The sequence below is a fragment of the Actinia tenebrosa genome, unplaced genomic scaffold (genome assembly GCF_029948245.1).
Source record: "Actinia tenebrosa isolate PJP-AT-01 unplaced genomic scaffold, QUT_ActTen_1.0 PGA_scaffold11__36_contigs__length_13525064, whole genome shotgun sequence".
In the NCBI taxonomy this organism is placed as follows: Eukaryota; Metazoa; Cnidaria; class Anthozoa; order Actiniaria; family Actiniidae; genus Actinia; species Actinia tenebrosa.
The window spans coordinates 12,799,383-12,819,269 of NW_028292571.1; the positions used below are offsets into that span (position 1 = coordinate 12,799,383).

At 35.8% G+C, this 19,887-nt stretch overlaps 2 protein-coding genes and 1 long non-coding RNA gene across 3 annotated transcripts; 1 reads left to right on the plus strand and 2 right to left on the minus strand.

Moving 5' to 3' along the window:
- Positions 1 to 1,730: 1,730 nt before the first annotated feature.
- On the minus strand, positions 1,731 to 10,718 carry LOC148912615 (uncharacterized). Its single transcript, XR_016119276.1, has 3 exons — positions 10,561 to 10,718; positions 3,306 to 5,033; positions 1,731 to 1,940 (listed from the first exon to the last, which is right to left on the minus strand). It is a non-coding gene; the product is annotated as an uncharacterized LOC148912615 (long non-coding RNA).
- On the plus strand, positions 7,512 to 9,860 carry LOC116288164 (trace amine-associated receptor 8b-like). Its single transcript, XM_031694912.2, has one exon. The coding sequence runs from the start codon at positions 7,521 to 7,523 to the stop codon at positions 8,808 to 8,810; it is 1,290 nt and encodes a 429-aa protein (XP_031550772.2). The 5' UTR covers positions 7,512 to 7,520; the 3' UTR covers positions 8,811 to 9,860.
- Positions 10,719 to 11,591: 873 nt separating the features above from the next.
- Positions 11,592 to 19,709, minus strand: LOC116288169 (acidic leucine-rich nuclear phosphoprotein 32 family member A). The gene is made up of 11 exons (XM_031694920.2): positions 19,282 to 19,709; positions 18,952 to 19,009; positions 18,254 to 18,485; positions 17,961 to 18,104; positions 17,758 to 17,877; positions 17,509 to 17,630; positions 17,298 to 17,353; positions 15,718 to 15,768; positions 14,345 to 14,443; positions 13,101 to 13,198; positions 11,592 to 12,238 (listed from the first exon to the last, which is right to left on the minus strand). The coding sequence occupies exons 3-11, from the start codon at positions 18,299 to 18,301 to the stop codon at positions 12,077 to 12,079; spliced, it is 900 nt and encodes a 299-aa protein (XP_031550780.2). The 5' UTR covers positions 18,302 to 18,485; positions 18,952 to 19,009; positions 19,282 to 19,709; the 3' UTR covers positions 11,592 to 12,076.
- Positions 19,710 to 19,887: the final 178 nt, after the last annotated feature.

The window sequence follows — 19,887 nt, forward strand, 5'->3', positions numbered from 1 at the left end:
CACGTGACGGCAGCCATGTTCAATGGCAGGAACGATACAATCGTTTTACATGAGAAAGAATTTAATTTCCAAGAGCAAAGGGATTTTATTGTTCTGCCATCTAACCACAGGAAGCCCAAGCAGTATTATGGGATGGGCACGTGATGGTGCAAAACCTCTATTGGGGGATGACGATGGCACTGATGATAGATAATGGACCCTTCTTCAAATTATCTTGAATGGGAGGCTAACATGGAAATACAAAAGAAATGCCACAAATTCCATCGAGAAAAAGTGTGAATTTTGTATTTCCATCAGTGCCTAGCATACACAATAGACCTCTTCGGCTCTGACGTAATGTTTTCCCATTTCAGACCACATGTCATTCCCTAGAGTATGATTTCTTTAAGGTTTGAGCTCGGTTGCACATGAGAAGACACATGAATATAGATACAGCTCAAACAATGAATCTTATTCTCAAGGGAATGACACGTGGTCTGAAATGGGAAAACATTACCCCAAGCCGAAGAGGTTTATACTTTTGAGAAAGGTGCATTCTGTCAATAGAACAAAAAATTGATTGACAAGAAACTGGAGTAAAGTTTGGCTGGTTGGATCATACATGCATGTATTGCTTTCCATCCATTCATGCAGCCATTCAAGTTCACTAAAATTCCTTCACAGATGCGGGCGCCCTGACGTTCCAGGTGTAATAGTCACATATTTGTCGTATTATAATAAACCTGCTTGAGACAAGTCTACTGGAACTGTCGTAATATGACACAACAATATCTCGCTGAAAATAACTTTCTATTTTTGAGCTCACTAGAATAAATGAAACTAGAAACTGTCATTTAGCTTAAATTACAAAAATTTAAGAGAATTGAATTTCTAGCCTGCAACAAAAGCTGATCACAGGACCAAAATTCACGTCAAAGTATATTCATTATTTTTTTCGTATCAAAGTAAAGACCCAATAATAAAAAGAAGGCCAAAATGCCATTCCCTTGAGTATCATATTTTCTTAATGATAATAATAATAATAATAATAATTTATCAAGCATTATATACAATCTCGATGCTTTACAATTAAATTGATATATATATATATATGAAGAATATTTAGATAAAAGGGGTCTTAAAGAGGAGATGGATGATTTTTGATTTTAAAAAATTGGGAAAACTTCAAATTCAAACACAGTGTTTAAAAGGTCTTCAATCGAAATATCACACCAAAAGGGTCTTAAGAAGACCCTTTTTGAGTAAATTTTCTTCATATATAAATATAACTATGAATAAATAAAAACTATGAATTTACAAGATGATTTAAATAATAATGAAGAAATAGAAAACGCGCGCGCGTGCTGTGTGCTGTCATAAAGCACGCGGGGGTTGGCAGAACATGAGAGAAGTGTTAGGAGAAGCACGACGCGTAGCGGAGTGCTTCTTGACACTTCTCGAGTGTTCTGCCAATCCCCAAGTGCTTTATGACAGCACACAGCACAGCAAGCAAGTTTTTTATTTCTTTTATAAAATACAAATTACGATAATAGATAGGAATGACGCAACGGAAAGTGGGCGCGCGTGCAATGTGCTCTCATAAAGCACGCGCTCCAAACCAATCAGAACGCGACATTCATACAGTTATTTTACAAAGAATAAATATAAATAAATAAAAATAAAAATATAACTATGAATGACTAAAAACCATGAATTTACAAGATGATTTAAATAATATAAATATAAATAAATAAATAAAAATAAAAATATAACTATGAATAGCTAAAAACTATGAATTTACAAGATGATTTAAATAATAAATATATACTTATAGATTAATGAAAAATTAAAAGAAATAAATGTGTTTTTAATTGAGATTTAAAAAGTGAATTCCACAACTTAGACGCAGTCACAGCAAATGATCTGTCTCCGTAAGACTTTGTCTGGTGACAGGTGACAATCTGAAAAAACGAAAAGTGAAAGACCCTAAACTTCCGAAACTGAAGAATGTTTTGACTAGCCTTTCCGGCCAACAACAAAACAGTCATGCAATATTTCACAATAAAATAATATCTAACATCCTGCGAGAGGAAAATCCCCTTATAATACAAGAGGAAAACACACTTTTTTTTTTGTTAAAACTCACGCGGTCAAGCTAAAACAATTCTTTTTAAGCGGTTTATAATTGGTGAGTTTCGAAAGTAAGTTTCGGACCAAATCCTCTTAGACATTGATTAAGCATGTTTCTTTTCGATCTACTCTTATTCTAGCCACAGTAAAAACAAGCTTGAAACATAGTTAACAGTGGCGCCGGATCTAGGATTTTTCAAAAGGGGGGTTCCGTTTCTTAAACTGTGTATAATTCTCTTTTGTTTAGTCGATGTTTGACAAAAAATGGCTCTAATCACCTAATTTACTATCTAGTAACGGAACTTAAAGGTAAATTAAACATTATAACAGCAAATATCTATCATTTCGTGTTCAACATTATCTTTGTGGATACTTTTAAGCAACATTTATATAAGACATATTTCTTTTACCTAAAAGATCAAACCTTCAAGGGGGGTTCCGTGGACCCCTTCGACCCCCCTGGATCCGCCACTGGTTAATACTATGCTTGGGAGAACCATTTTTTTGTCACTGACAATCCGAAACCGCGTGTACACGACGCGACGTCTATCAGTCGTTTGAAGCCGAAGCAAAAGTGAAAATATAACGGCTTAGCTTTAAAAACACGCATTCTAATTTTATAATAAAGATACAGAAAAATAGTCTTGTGAATGTAATAATGGCTTATAAATAAACTATTTTGTGCTGTTAGAAATCGAAAAGAATAGTAATTTTTTAACGTAAGATAGTCAAAAATTTTCGCTATGACTAATGCAAGTGTCAGCTTAAAATTTTGTTCCATAACAATAGCTTTAATTTTGCTCTGAAAAATAATAATAAAAATAATATAAAACCAACAAGGGAACGAAAGGGGCCGTAGATAAGTAAACGTGCACTGAATAAATGGGAATGCGAATCTCAAGAGAACATTTCTTGTCGAAATAATGTTGTTATTTTGTACCACACTTTATAGTTTCTTTGTTGAAATGACACCTTTTTTCCCCCGGAAAATCAAATCAAAGCTTCTTGAAGCTTTGACTTCTTCTACTAAATTGATTAAAATTTAGAAGTTGATTTTTATGAAGGGATGAAAAACTGTGTAAATCCGGAGAAAACCCTCGAATCAAGGCGGGAGGCGGATCTTAGATGATGAAACTATGCTCGCATTCGATGCCAAGTTTATGATTAGATCTGGATCGCATTATAATAGTGAGTACCTTCAACTCTATATGTCCCATGCTTTACTTTACCTCCTTACTAAATCTGCCTCGCCATCTACTCTCTCTCTATTTTCCTGAGCAAAAGTACACTACAAATAGAACCGAATTTTCTCAATGAGCTGTCGTCTTAGATGTATCAGTTCTCTTGGAAGTTTGCTTTCCGCACTGAGGTCATCATCACGTCAAACGCCATACACTTATTGCTTACTATCAATCACGTGACTTTTTGGAGTTGACTGGGGGGCAAACAAGCGGTTAACTGGGGGCAACTAGCGGATGCTAAGTCAAAACATATCAAAATAAATCCTCAAACTATTGTATTTGACTATTTTCACGACATCAAACCAGAAAACAAGAGATCAAAACAACCTCCAGGATTCTACAAGCCATCAAAAAAGAGCTATTACCGGAAGTGACGTCTATTGATAGCAACCTATTGAAAAGAATTACAGTGCTGTCCTCAAACGTATAAACAACCTTAGTGGGAGTTCTACCGGTGCTATTGTTGATTACAAAGTAATTTTGACTAACTAGAAGTTTTTTTTTTGAATTGGATAACCTTGTTCAAAATCGATCTTTATCAGGTTTTGTCTTTCGCAGCCCGCCCACCGCAAGTCCCGGTCTGCTAATCTCTCACAAGAGGAACGGATTTGAGGTTCAGTGTTTAGTCTGATCGAAGGCAAACTTATCTGGAAGGAATTCTTGTACACTTGATTCGAGAAAAACCACCTCGTTGGCCTTTATCAGAGGTATAGTGGTGGCTGCATAGTTAGACGTCTGTGCAACAGCTTTGGTTTAGATTATATTAAAAATTACTATGCAGCCTGTGCTTTTTACCTTATATCGACTACAAATCGACCATAGCCGAGGTTATGTAAACTATCGACCAGTAATCGACTACTACCCGAGCTCACATGAACCATACCTCACCATACCTTTCACTGAGCATATCCGACCATATATCGATCGAAATTAGTATAGGTATTAGGACTACTTACTGTCCAAATTGGAAGTAATTGGATGTAAAAAATTCCAAGGACTGGGAAAATTGGAAATAAGGCCGATAGGTCGAGTTCAATTTTGGCAGTCCGAGGAATTTTTTTTCGTATTGCAGATTAATTATTTCATCCCAAACTATACTAGACTGATTTCACAAGTCATAGTTTCCCCCAAAAAGAATGCGAATGGAAACGATCCAAATAGTAATCTTTAATATGGACAGACATAGTAGTAGTAGTTTTAGATTATGCCGTTCACGGTGTGTGTAATGAAAATAGAGAGAATAAGAGAAAAATATCAAATGCCTTTGGCGGGAATCGAAAGAGAATTTGAAAATAATACAATAGCTGCTTATATGGGATTATAGAGTGATGATACAATTAATTAATCGGGTTAATTCTTCAACAAACTATTCCAACATGTCCGACCAAAAACCTTGTGAATTTATATAACTTGTTTGCACGCGCGCGAGTTTAGGCGCGAAACGTTCCCGCCAAATCCACGGTACATCAAAATAAGCCAATGAAAACATCGCCAAGTCTGATTTTGTCACCGTAAGAATATTGAGTAAAATACAGAAATAGAATAATCAGAAATATAATAAAACTGATTCAGTAATCGGGCTCAATTATAGTCCGATAAAGGAATTTTGGCTTGGAAAAGTAATTCATTGTGATTGATTAGATCCTCAATAACCTTGGAGCTGTTGAAGGTGTCAGCCGGCCCCTGAAAACATTGAATACAGTGAACAACAAGGTTAAAGTTGAAAAGGTAAACTGATTAACCGATTAAATTCTAAGTGACGTGTTAATATATATAAATATATATTATTAATATTTATTATATAATTACCAATGAAATATCTATTTTTCTCTATTTCGAAAAATTGATATCTTCACACGTGAAAATAACATGCTCTTTTCACGTGTGAAAATAACACCATTGCGATGGCTATTCAAAAATACACGGAAAGAATTGCCTGAAAAAGCCAAAACATACTTTCATTGATAATTATGTAATAAACAGAATATTACATGGGCGCTTGGAGATACGAAATTTATCTTCGAGTGTTGAAAATCTCTCACTCGTTCGCTGCGCTCACTTGTGAGAGACCTTTTCAACACTCGAAGATAAATTTCGTATCTCCGCGCGCCCATGTAATATCCTCTATATACAGTCAATTCAAAAAACGTTGTCGTCGACCTGCTCAAGCCTACGCGACTGGACCGAAAGGAATATGGGTAAAAATCACTGAAGCGATTAAATATTCGTTCTGAATAAATTGTTCCCGCTAGTAATAAGATAATAATAGCGAGAAACAATCCATCAAATGCATGTCTTTGGGTTTAAGGAAACAAAAACAAAGTACTTATTATTCAGTTCACAATTTCGAATATATGAAGGCATTTAAAAAACGTCTCCTTCAACACTTCCCGCTCGCCTACGAAGGTTCGTGCTGTAAACCAGGCATAACTAGTCAGATAAAATTATGGAGTCAACTCGGCTTCAATGATTGCTACCCAGAGTTCCTTTCGGTCCAGTCGCGTAGGCTTGAGCTGGTCGACGACAACATTTTTTGAATTGACTGTATGTTGTTTATTGAGCTCTGAAATACGTGTTACATGTGTTTTAATGTCAAATTTATCCTTCCGACATTGCACAAGAAAACACTGCACTGACGCTGAAGCTGTAATAAAAATGTTTCTTAATGTGCCAAAACGCGTGACTTAATGTCTAATTAATCTTTTTTTAGTTGTGCCCAAGAAAACATTGCACTGAAATACAATAGGCAAGTCAAAACAAACTTTAAATCAATTTTACAAATTACATTTCAATAGAGTGCTCACACTAAATCCGTGAAACAAATACTAATTTTTAGCACTAAATAGTGATAACTAAACAATAGAAAACAAAGGATTCTGTATGAAATAGTAGTAATTAGTACTATTTAATGTTCACGGTTTTAGTGCGTGCACTCTAAAACACTGAATTAGTGAATTCTGGATTTTACAGTTCAACTACACCAACCAAGGCCACGCAGAGAAATTTTCATACGAATTAGCCAATCACGATTGAGTATTTAAATGATAGAATTTGTACACATTTTCATATTTTTTCCTTTAAAATCATATATTTTACTTTATGCGAGTGTGTGTGTGCTGTAGTCGCAGAGTCTAATCCTGAAAGTATCGTGTTGATGCATGTCTACTTAGTCTTTGTTTATGTCAACAAAAGAAGAATGCTGTTGAAACTATTACATTTCGGGTAATAGAGAGAGAATTTATTAACTGCGTGGTTTTATTGAATTGATATCGTAACTTAGCAATCTAGAGGAGATTACAACATTTAGTTTAATCACTTCGTCATCGCTAATTGACTTAATAGAATATAATTTAGGGTTTTCATTTTATTTAATACTATGTTGGATCGATACGTCGATATATCGGCGTTTGATGTATTTGCGGATGGAATATTTAATCAAATCAGTTTTATTTCATTTATTGGATGAAGAGTTTTAATCTTTATTGATCATCATGGGTTAAATTTTGGTTATTTTGCTCTTTCTCCATATCAACCGGATGTGGCTCTTTTTTTTTTTTTTTTTTTTTTTTTGTTCGTAAAATCTTCGACCGAATTTTTTAAAATTTCAATCAAAGAAGTAGATGTTTCTTTCTTCCTTTCTCTTAGTTCTCGAATAAGTTGTTTGTTCATGAATGTCGATCCGAATCTTGCTCAGTAATAATATTACTTACTTCGCGTGCTGTTATCAACTTATCTTGGTATAGTTCGACGTCTCTATAGTATAATCTGCAACTCGTGTTTATCACTGCTGATACGAAATCAATGAACTGGCCACTGACCAAACCGTGTGCATAGCTGGCTTAACTTTTGATCGAACAAGAATAAACTAGCTCATGCATGTGCATTCCTCGAGGACAATTTGATCGCAATCGATCCCATATATTTTTCAACACAAAAAAAAAATCTCTAACGTCAATCAACCAACAAAAAGCCATTTCACTTCTTTTTAAAAATATTTTATACCGCTCCCATCAAATTTATTGAAGTCTCAATCGCCTTAATTAATTTCGCTATGACATTAACAAAAGTTTCGCCAGCAGTGCCGGACCACCGATCAACCGTTCATTGCGTCGATATATTTCTAATCATTTATTCATTAATTATTCATGAATGCATATTGATTATATATAAATGTCATATTGCGGAACTCTGCATATTTGGGTTTGGCATCCAGCTGAGGTTGGTTTGAAATTCAAGACTTCTTTCATTCTAGCTTGCTTAACCTTAATACTCGTTTTGTCCCGGGGGCCAAAGTACGAAAAGTACACGTACTATGATCTGAGAAGTAAATTTGAGCCTATTTCCTGCTGTAAAATGAGTAATTTTACGTCTAATACAAGAGCGGAAAGTGAATGCTTGCTTCCATTAGAGCATGGCATTATTCTGATTATTCTGAATGTCATTTCAAGCGTCTTCGGAAGTATTGGAAACTTATTGGTCTGCGCAACGATTTACACCACCACTGGTCTTCAAACTATTTCCAATTATTTCCTCGTCAGTATGGCAGTTGCTGACTTGATCGTAACTGTGGTGGCACAGCCTCTTCTTGTGGGCTTCCTCGGCGCAGCAATCGATGGTTCGTGTGCCAATATCGTGGAGTTATTGTTCAGACTTGCAGCGAATATTTCCTGTGCTGTTTCTGTGATTCATCTGTGTTTCATCAGTGTTGATAGATGTCTGATGGTGACGAAACCGCACAATTTTAGTCGGATCATGACGAAAATGAGATCTCGAATCCTGTTATTGATATCCTGGGTCCTGCCGATTATCTACGCTGTTCTGAGACTGACAGTCAGCAAGAGGGCGACGTCTCTGTTCACTGTTGCAATGATGGCCGTGTGCTACATGGTCATCGTCATCAGCTACACCCTCATTATTATCCAGGTACGAAAACAACAAAATCTGATGCAATCACGCCAAACTGCCTACTCGGCTGGTAACAGCAAGAGAAAGCGTGACCAGATGGAACAACGTGTCGCCATGACAATAGGCATCGTCATCATAGTGTTCACCATTTCCTGGCTGCCCATATTAGTACTGAGGTCACTCAACGCTGACAAGAATTCCGGTACAGCGTACAACTGGGCACGCACGTTGGCCTTATGTAATTCAGCAATGAATCCATGGATCTATTGCTATCGTATCCCAGAGTTCCGTGCGGCCTACAGGAGGCTGTTTATTCTGTGTCGCTGGGGGCAAGTCAAGGGAAGTGGTCTTGGCGAAGCGGAGACGACTATGACGAGTGAGTCTGCTACGAGGAATCAAGACGTTCATTCCTTTGAGCACGACAATGTTCCTGTCGACGCTGGTAGCGGCAAGAATCAGCATAGTTCAATGAAGATAGTATCTGTCCAACCAGAGTGTGAGCAGTCCCAGGGCCTTGGTGGAGACTCGGCCACGCCTGGCAGTGCAGGGGACTAGTACATTAACACTATCAAAATCTCCTGTTTCGTGTTCTCACTTGCTCGATCAGGTTTGCATCGATTTTCATGTAGAAATTTAATGTGTTGCAGTTAAGGTCCGGTGGAATTTCAAAGTCGGCCAGTGTTTGTATTGTTGAAGTTGAGGATTCTTTACTTTCGCGGTTGGTATTTGTGAATATCTGTAACTACCAAACTATACCAGTCATCGTTATCTTCAATCATTCGCGACATTATCACCATCATCTATCACCATCATCATCGTCATTACCGTTAGTCCGATATCATCTTTATCAACACCACTCAATCATCATCATCATCGCCTTATTGCCTCATCATTGTCATCTTCATCATCACCATCATTATCGACATTATCATCATCACCATCATTATCACCATCACCATCATCATCATCATCATCATCATCACCATCATCATTATCATCATCACCATCATTATCAACATCATTATCTTCATCACCATCATTATCAACATCATCATCATCATCATCATATAACCCCCATCATTCCATCCCACGTCATAAAACAATGACAACCACTTCAATAAACAAACAAAAACAAGCTAGTTTTTTGCGGGTCGTTTTTTGCACCTTATATAGGTACCTTAGCGTGTGCTTATTTAGATTACTATACATATATATAGGAAGGAATATTTAAGCTAGTATTTTATAATCCACGTACAAAATTAAACTTTCCGTGCGAATTCATAAGTCAAGCAAATCACTTTAAATTGTTAAAATTTTGCACTAGACTTCACAAAATTCAAATAAATAGTAAATATTGAAATGTAGTTCCAAGTCAAGAAATTATTTTTGGATCATTTAAGATCAATAGAATAAATGTAAAACTGTAGCCTGCGTCACATCCGGAATTATCTTCGTAAACTTACGAAGAAAATTCCGGAAGTGACGCAGGCTATAAAACTGTAAACAAAAAAAAACACAAATTATATATGTTAACTTTTGATATCGAGTCTAATCAGTAAGCCTTGATGATCATTTATTTGAATAAAAAGTTTTCTGCTGTAGAAATTTTTGTTTCATGTTATATATTTTTTTCAATTTTTTAAACTAGTGATGAAAGTGTAGCATACTGGGTTTCCTGTGTGTTATTGTTTAGAGCCTGGGACGAAATTTACAACGCAGGCATACAATGGAATTTGCATGAACTTGTGCTATATAGTATCACTAAAATTTAACGGTTAGCTATAGAGTACAAACACTAAAAGTGTGCAACACTTTGCACTATTTTATGCTAATTCCATTGTTTTCTTTTGTTCTGACTAGCACTATTTTGAACAATTTAGTAAACAGTGTTTCACGGATATATCGTTCGCACTCTATCCCAAACTTTGGGTAAACCTTCTCCCTCGTACAAAAATAAAAATAGTATTAAAGTAAATAAAAAAAACAGAAACATCTTTTTTATGAACCAGACCACTGTCCAAGTGGTGGCTACGGCCTCGTAAAGGCAGAGGCGGTCCAAGCAAGGTAATAAGGAAGGAATATGGATTTATATTCGCATGAATCATCCATGGTGGAGTGCATACCATATATCCATCAAAAAGTTAACTTACAAATTAAGATTGTACAAATTAGTGCAAAGTTTTGTAGGTCTACGGTCTACTGAAGCCTAGGTCTACTGAACTTACTAATTTGTGCAGATTTGAGCAATTCCTTACAAAGTTTTCAAAGATTATAACAGTCTCAAAGCAATTTGTAGTTAGCTTACCGATTTTGCATGCGTAGTCTTGCTGCTGTCACTTCAAAAAGAGCCAGCTTAGCCCATTTACGGTCCTTTCAACATATTCTAGAATAACCGAGTCCTGGTTCAATAAAACTCCCTGACTTCACTGGCCTGGCCTGCTCCTTTGTGATCGTATTTGGGCTCCTCGGTCTTCCTGTGGAGTGGAGGAAAAAACGAAGGGGGTGGGGAAGAGGAAAAACCCTTTCTCGTCCCCAGTTTTTCTCTGCCAAATATTTCAACACAGGAATCCCATTTACTTTCTGGAGAATAATAGAGTAGCTGAAACATTTTGCTTACATTAACCGACCTGAAATACTTTGATTTTGGAACATTTTTACATCCTCAGAAACAAATAAAAAATTCGTCAACTTATCTGATTCTTGTACCCATACCCAGATTTACAGTGAAATTAATAGTCTGGGTCCAGGATTTATTTATTTGCATTTTATGTTGATATTTGAAAATGTGTCCCAAGTAATAGACCTCCTTGGCTCTGACGTAATGTTTGTCCCATTTCAGACCACGTCATTCCCTAGAGTATCATTTCTTTGTTTAAGGTTTGCACTCAGTTGCACGAGAAGACACATGAATATGGATACAACTGAAACAAAGAATATTATTCTCAAGGGAATGAATGACATGTGGTCTGAAATGTGACATTACGCTCAAGCGCTCCAGAGCCACAGAGGTCTATGGAATTTCTCTCACTGTGATTGGTCAAGTGACAAGTGTTTCCTAGATGATAATCACTGGTCAAGCAAGGATTATGAGTTTTCCAAAGTTTGCCAGTACAGAAGTAATACTAAAACGTTTTTTTATGCTGAATTTCATGCTTTCTCTGATATTCAAGTCTAAAATTATACCAAAAGAATAATTTTCATTACTCTCCTCATTCTTATTGAATATGGGGAATATTTACCTTGCCGCTTAAAGATTCATGCATTGGTAAATATTTACTTAGCTTTTGACAGATAATATTGTTAAATAATAAAAAAGCAGGAGCCCACTACCAATCATGGTGTTATAGCAACTTATTTATTGTAAAGTTCAAAACAGTATGAAATGACATGACATGTTTGTTAGTTACACTCAATTGTTTTATGTGGTGTGTGGAATAATTAGGTGTAAACAGGTATTTTTTCCTAATTTCGAAGTCTATCTACACAACTGCATTTCATCCCTGATGAAGGTCTCAATTCTCCTAAAAAAATCTGGAGTAAAAAGGTGAAGTTCAGTAAGGAGAATTAAGACTTTACATTCTGGTGCTAGTTATAAAGTAAAGCTAACGTTTAACAGCGCAAGAAACTCTTTTTCGAGCAGTGTTTTCTTGCCTTACAATGGAACTCTGACAAGGGATTCGGAATTCTAAATGAGCTCCGGGTACAACAGAGAGAAATATGCTGTGAATAATACCAAGTTGCTTTGACAACCTGAAATGTACAAATCCCCCCGTGTACCAAGTAACTGTACAACTGATCATTTTAACGGGAGGTTTTCTTTACTAATCATCCTCATCTTCATCTTCCCTCTTTCTTTTTTCTCCTCTCGCTGTCTGTTTTGTGGGGTCTTCGTCTTCCTCAACTTCTTCTTCGATTTCATCTTCATCCTCTTCTTCTTCTACCTCATCTGGGTCGAAATCTTCCTCTTCTTCATCATCTTCATCCTTTGAAAAAAAAGAAGAAAAAAAGTGAGAAAATAACTATTTAGTAAGAAAACTAGTTATAAAAGACAACATTTGGCTGTCATCTGGACAACATCATCAGGTCTAATGAAAACTGTAAACTCTACTATATGTAAATATAGCTACACCTACTTGCAAGAACGTTGTCATACGAAAATAGAACATTAGTGATTTAGTGAGATAGGAATTATATTAAAAAACAAAAGATCACTGAAGCTGAACTTTTTCTTTTGTCTTTTAATGTATTCCTTTCTCACTAAATTACTAATGTTCTATTCTCGTATAACAATCTTCTTGCAAGTAGGTTTAAATAAAATCAAATCAAATAACTATTGCATATGTATGACTAATGTTGGTGGGCACTGGAAACAACTGAGAAGCACTAGTGTAGTGAATGGCTAATATCAAACACAATGAGCAGCATGGGTGGTGTATGCTGTTGGCACTTCGTCTTTCATTGGGTTATTGGTTTGAGGCCTGTGAGCACCATACGTGAATTGAGTTGGTTTGATGTGTACTTCTCTCCTATACTGTGGGTTTTCTCTTAGTTCTTTTGAGTCCCACCTGGCTCGAAGTTGTATGTGAGTGGAGTTGTTTGTTGGTTCTTTACTGTGCTGCAAGGACTTTCCAGGTTCTCTGGTTTTCCTTCCTCCACGAAAATTAATGTCTAAATTCCAATTGGAATTCAGTGTAAGAAGAGCTACTCTGTGGAAACCACTGTTCATCCCATTATTATTATTATTTATTTTTGTTCCCCTTTCACTGACATGGTTATGGTTTCCACCCCTGGGCTCAACTTGTAATCATATGTGAGTACAGAGTGCTACTGTAAAAAAATACTTACATTTAGATTTTCCTTCTGTAAATATGCTAAACCGGGTGTTTCCTCTTCACCATCTTCATCCTCATCTTCGTCTTCCTCATCGTCATCATCATCTCCCCCTGGAGATTAAAGATAAATAGACTTAATAGTCATTCCAACTCTGTCTCAATATACGACTAGAATCTGCTTGTCTGACATTATCAATGCCAATTTACAGTGCAACTACTATAACTGGGGCCACTAAGACAGAAAGAACCAATCAAATTGTAGAATTAAAAAAAATACATTCCCACTTAGGGTAGTGGAGCCAATCCAAAAGCAGCAGAAAACAATAGCCTCCTGACATTTCTATTTATCCCACGAGAAAATGACAATGGCCTAATTACGATTTTTTGCATTCTAGGTTTCTGATTGGCTTGACTACCCAAAGTTGGAATGCATTGTATTCATTCTACATTTTAATTGGTTCTCTTGTCTACAGTTATCCCTGTTTATTTTCAAGTTTATTTCAAGCCCTGAAAGATTGTCTAATGTGGAGCAATCGATCATTATTGACCAATAGAGATAATAATAATGAAATGAACGAGTAAAAGGTATAGGAGTATTGCTTCAAATTTGCTTACTCTTAGAGCACTTTCCATTAGGCCTAATCTACCAGTCCGAGCGGCCAGATCTAAATTGGTATGCATCAGTTCTTTAGAACTGGTTAGTCAAGGCCTCAAAACCAATGAGAACTGCAAGTACCATTCGAGAACTGGCCGCTTGGATTGGTTGGTTCGTCGTAACGGAAAGTGCCCTTGGAATATGAATCAGAACAAAAAAAAGCAGGGTTTTGATAAGACCAAACAAATAATAAGTGTGTTTCGTGTTGCACGACTGACCCCAATTTTCTTGGTGATTCTTGCCGCCCAAATAGTTTTCATTTCCAAATGCACTATAGGGTTCTCAAAGCTCATTTCCAAACAAAAATCTGGCCTACCAACACTAATTATTTTTCTCATGCAACAGGAAACACATTCATTTTTTTGTTTGGCCTCAATATTCCGAGATCAAAGAATGCTTTGGTAAGTGGACAATCCATGATCTTTTATCATTTCAAAACTTTATCAATAACCCTGCCAGGAGTTTCTAGCTACTTCATGATCTTTTATCATTTCAAAACCTGATAAAAGCTCTTGAAAGCAAAGAAGTTAGTTATAAAAAATAAAAATAAAATAAAATAATAAAAAAAGAAAGAAGTTAGTTATGGCTGAGGTGAATCTTACCTTCTACTTCTACGACTCCATCATCATCATCATCATCACCTTCACTTGATACCCCATCTTCTTCTTCATCATCATCGTCGTCATCGTCATCTTCATCATCTGAAAGAAATGAAGTGCATATTAGCATTAGACCTTTTTACTGATAAAGTGGCTATTTTGAATTGAATTGTTTAAACTAAGACATTGGATGCCGACTTAAAAGACACTATGAAATAGGCCCTTTGCAGTTAATGGTCACGTGTCTGTACTGGTGAGCAAAATTTTTTATTTATTTTAAATTGGTAATTGTTTTGAGCTACTCATAAAGAACTGAATGAAACAATGTGTAACCAGTTGTGTTACGAAATGTAGTTTTATTACGATCTCTCAAAACAGGTTAGATAGATTTCAACAGGTTGGCCCATTCAGCATAGCTGGTATCCATAGGGGCCCTGCATAACAATTAAAAAATTCCTATTTACAATTTAAAAAATGACTATTTAAGTTCTAAGTCTACAGTGACACTAATTTACGATTTTCGAATATAATTGTTGCTTTGGGTTAACACTTTGATTCCACTTTCATTGCCATCTCCACTTTCAAACAAGTTAAACTTTCTGAATGACAAGATTTAAGCCTTGTACAACAGCCTTTCTTCAAGAAAATAGTTTTTGGCACTCACTGATTGAATACGAAAAGAATTCTCTCTTAATAATAATAAATAAGACTATGAAAAATATGGCCTAATGAGCGTCGTAGAAAGTTTGTTTGCTCACCAGTTTATTTCACCCATGGGAATCAAGATGTTCATTTATTTATTCTCAGCAAATTAATCAGCATGTGATTACTGAGCTGCAAAGAGCCTATTTTAGGATGCTGGCTTAAAAACTCCTAGTTTGCTCTCATATGCTCTTTTATCAAACCACCAATAAGGAATGTTGACAACAATTTGTATGTTTTAAAACCTAAATAAGGATGTGTGTGGGTGGAGCCATCGTAGTATTTTTCTAACAAAAACACAATTTCTGTGGGTTTTGCAGTACAAGGCCAATGAGGTCTACAGACAGGGTACAAAATAATTTTCCAGAAAATGCTGAAATTTGCACGTTTTTTTTTTTTTTTGGCTGGCTAATTTCAATTTTCTTAATAAAAACAGAAATTATTGAATGTTTTGACTCTTTGTGCCTACAAAACAGACTGCTTTTGAGGGTAAAACATTATGATAATAAATAGTCGTTATAATTTATCTATCAGAATAGCTATTTTTCTTTATTTAATTTTGGTGTTTTTTGCTAGAAAATCACAGGCAAAGGTGCCAGGACTTGCCCGTTAAAGCCAGCAGCTGCTTTGAACCCTGTACAGAAGGCTATAGTTGTTATAATTTAACAGCTTACCATCATCATCGTCTTCATCTTCATCATTGACATCATCATTCTCATCTTCATCTACAACAGAGTAGATCAACATTACACACTTCATTCCTAAAAATACTATTTCCTGCTAGGAAATTAGAGTAGTGCGCTTGAAATACTTATGTATACTGATTTTAAGCCTGCGCTTTCTTCTATAATATATGCACCATCCCTCATATGTTCTACGAAGGCATATATCAGTATTTTATTAAGGCTGGTAAATTCAATTTTTGGAAGGAATGGACTTTTGTTAATATTAATGAATAAATCAAAGCAGACAGATAAGATGTACCCTAAATATGAACCCTGAAACAACCTCTAGGCTGAACTAAGTCAGCGCATGGCTAACTCACAGATCAAACCCTGAAACAACCTCTGGGCTGATCTAAGTCAGGGCATGGCTAACTCACAGATCAAACCCTGAAACAACCTCTGGGCTGATCTAAGTCAGGGCATGGCTAACTCACAGATCAAACCCTGAAACAACCTCTGGGCTGATCTAAGTCAGGGCATGGCTAACTCACAGATCAAACCCTGAAACAACCTCTAGGCTGAACTAAGTCAGCGCATGGCTAACTCACAGATCAAACCCTGAAACAACCTTTGGGCTGATCTAAATCAGCACATGACTACTAAAAGATATAAAAAAATATGGAATTTATTATGCAGGTTTTGCAGAGGCTGGAAACCCAGGAAAAAGCCCTCATAAAATAGGAGACAAATGGTTTTCTCATGAGATGGATTTAAAAATTAACCTAAATGTAGTGAGTAGACAAAAATGCAAATTTATGAAAATTCCAAGATTCTAAAATGAAGATGAAATTTAAGATCATTAATCAAAAAGACGAATTTGATCACAAGTGGTGTTTAATTGCAGACCCCCAAAAAGATATCTTAAAAAAATATATTTTAATACCGAATTATTAGACCAACTAATTTTATTATCACGTGTGGTTGCCGAATCTATTGTTCACAATTTCAAAGTTTTCGCGCGCTGCTGATGGAGGCAATTTACGAACCACGATCAAACTCATTTTTGACCCTATTAAACAAACACTTTGAATCGAAAACGAAATCAAAGCAATATACGAATACTTAAGGATAAACTACAGGTTTTTTGTCAAATCTGGGAGAGATTTAGCTCTTGGGGGAGAAAAATTATGGTTAGGAAATTTCGGCGGGAATGTTAGCTTTTTGGAGAAAAATAGCCGTGTGATCTAATTATGTAAGCTGAAGGCCCAAAATGTCGAAGATCTTAGTCTTCGAGTCTGAAATAATGAAGTCTCTATAACCAGAAACCTTTTTCCCCGAAGCAAAAGAATACTATCGCATTCTTCTAAGCTAAAACTTAAAAGACGCAACAAATATTGGAATAATGACATACAACGCGGTCTTGAAGATTAAATGCTACCGGTAATATTAACTCATATGTCGAAATTTTTACCTCGGAAAGAAATTCTAAACTCAAATCCATAGGAGAATACTGTTTTCCAGATGTTGAGGTAAATATGGTCTCCTTAGAGTTTAGAATTTCGGAGGTTTTTAGGGTTAAACAGGCTTACCTTCGTCTCCTTCTTCATCTCCAGTAGAATCTGTCTCTTCTGCTTCGTTCCCTTCCCTGTAAAATACATCTCAATTGTCATTCAAATACTTAAAAATTATCGTCTTTTTATTTATTATTTGGTTTCACAGACCTTAGCATTGGTATATTTAGCTTTTTTTTTTCGTTTAAGACAGTCTATTGAGATGTTAATTCGGACAAAAATCTCTTACCTGTCGCATCCATCGAGGTTCCGAAGTGATGGAATCATTTCAAAAACTTTATTCTTATAATCTTCGACACTGGTGACTTCGCAGTTAAAAAGATCTAAACTTTTAAGATTTTTTAGTTTCTCCTGAAAAAGAAGAGAAGTAGGGCTTTAGTAGAGGGTATATTATTCATTTCCCGAGCTAATAACTCGTATTTTATGAAAATATCTAGACCAGGAATGAAAATATGATTAGTGATCAAAGACTACTTACCAAAGGTTCCAGCGTTTTTAGGTCTTTTATTTTGTTTCCACTAAGACTTAAATGAGTTAATTTTGGAGATCCAGTTAGATTCTGTAAGCCTGAAGAAATTCTGTTATCGCTGAGCTCAAGCTGCAACAGAAACGACAAAAAACATGAGTTGTTTTTGCATATTTTTGAAGACAACAACCATTGTAGTGTCATTTAAGCCTTACCTTTCGTAAGTTGGGAAGATTTGGAAAATTTTTCAAACTAGTAAGCCCAACGTTTATCATAGATAATATTTCAAGCTTAACGAATTCGTCTGTGAGTCCAACAATCACCGTAGAACGGCAGTTGTCCAGTATAAGCTCCTCTATCTGGTGGAAGAGGAAAGCACATGGGGTTACTTGAGGCAGAAAGAGCAAGAACCTTCAAACTTTGCAGAAAATATCCATGTAGAGGTTGAAAATTAATCGCGATTGCCATGTTTGGCGGCCTATGGTGAAGCTTGGGGACTTATCCTTACCTCTCCTGGAGATTTGTTACGGCTTTCAAGCTCGATCCTTTTTTCCATGGTAGTTTCTTGGAGTTATTGCTGTGGTTTTGCTTGCTCTCTTATCGAACGAGTATAATTCACGCGCCACGAGCAATTCCCCCAAGAGGGGGGTGCTGTGTATTACACATGGGGACCGGGCTAATGAAGACCGTAGTTTGTAAACAAAACCCAATGTTAGGAGAAATACATCTTTGATCGCGACCTGGAAAATCAATAAAATAATAAATTAATACGATTTCAATAATATCCAAAGACATTTTTTAGGTCTTCTAACGATAATTTTCTCAAATAATCAATATCATATGAAAATTTGCAAATAAAGCTTTTTTTATATTTTGATAAATTTCAAACAAATTATTTTTTTCGTAAAATACATTGAAAAACCAAATTAAAGCGCTTTCGACTTGCTTTAAAACTTTTTACTCCTACATTGTTATCTAATTATTTCACAAAATCTATAAATCTAGAATGATGTTTAATTTCAGAAAAAAATTCTCGTAAATATTTAGGGAAAAAGTTATCAAATGAAATATTAGGGGGAAAATGAAATTTGGATAGTATTTAAAAAAAATTGATGTAAAATGTTTGGAAGTGCAAAAATTTGGCCTAAATTTACTATTTAAATTGAAATAAAAATCACCCAAAATCTCTCTTTAGATTCTCCTTACCATATTGTTACGTCACTCCCAAACCAGCGTCCCTTTCTCACGTGATCCCTGCCGCCATCTTGAAAAAAGAAATGAAGAAAATTACCAAAATTTCGAATAAAATTACAATAAAATCCTAACAAAAGCCTCCAAAAATCACGAAAAAATACCAAATAAACTTCCAACGAGCTACTACTAGGATTCGATAAGACGAAAACCGGATAAAATCCCTCCAAAGCTCGAGTTAAAGCGAGTGGAAATGACTTGTGGCGTATCAAGTCAACAAAATTTCTTCAAAATGCTTGAGATCGCAATCAAGTCGGTAATGAGCCGAAATGCTCAATGAATTACCTTTCCAGGGTGTTTTTCAAAAGGTTTAGCCTTAGTAGGGCTCATCTTTTCGAGTTTCCAACTTTTGATGTCGAGTTTTGTTTGAGGTACTTGTGGATTTTCATAAAGGTTTGAATCTGTTGGAGTTTTCATCGAACATTGCTCCAATACACTTAACCCCCCTCCAATCATACAGATAGCCCATAATTTTCCGATCCAAGAAACAAATTTCAGCAATCGAACATCTTTTGCGAGCAAATTTTAGCCCCAAAATGAAAACTTGAAGACAAAATTTTGGGCGTCCATAAAAGTGCAACAGCTGATGTTCGGAGATACGTATCTGGGTGAGAATTGGTCGTGTTTTTGAGGCGTGAAAACGCGATCATTTTGAAGGCTGTTATCAGGTGATGAAGAATCTCCATGGAGAGAGAATTTCGAATACACGTAGCCGAGCCCGTTCAAAACACGTTGTTTCAAAACGAGGCTAGCAAAGAAACTGTTTCTCTAACACCAAAATAATACTACGATTTCTTCATATCAAAAATCTTATTTAATAAATACATATGACTAGTGAAAATAATTACAGCATGCATCTTCTTTTTATAAATATCATTGCAAATTAATTTT

Excerpts from the sequence above, each read along its gene's own strand:
- LOC116288164 (XM_031694912.2), top strand. The coding sequence starts at position 7,521 with ATGTCATATTGCGGAACTCTGCATATTTGGGTTTGGCATCCAGCTGAG.
- LOC116288169 (XM_031694920.2), bottom strand. The coding sequence starts at position 18,301 with ATGGAAAAAAGGATCGAGCTTGAAAGCCGTAACAAATCTCCAGGAGAG. Across the intron at positions 14,444-15,717 it reads AGATGAAGACGATGATGATG|ATGATGAAGATGACGATGAC; the intron begins GTAAGCTGTTAA and ends CATTTCTTTCAG. Across the intron at positions 12,239-13,100 it reads TACAGAAGGAAAATCTAAAT|GATGAAGATGATGAAGAAGA; the intron begins GTAAGTATTTTT and ends TTTTTTTCAAAG.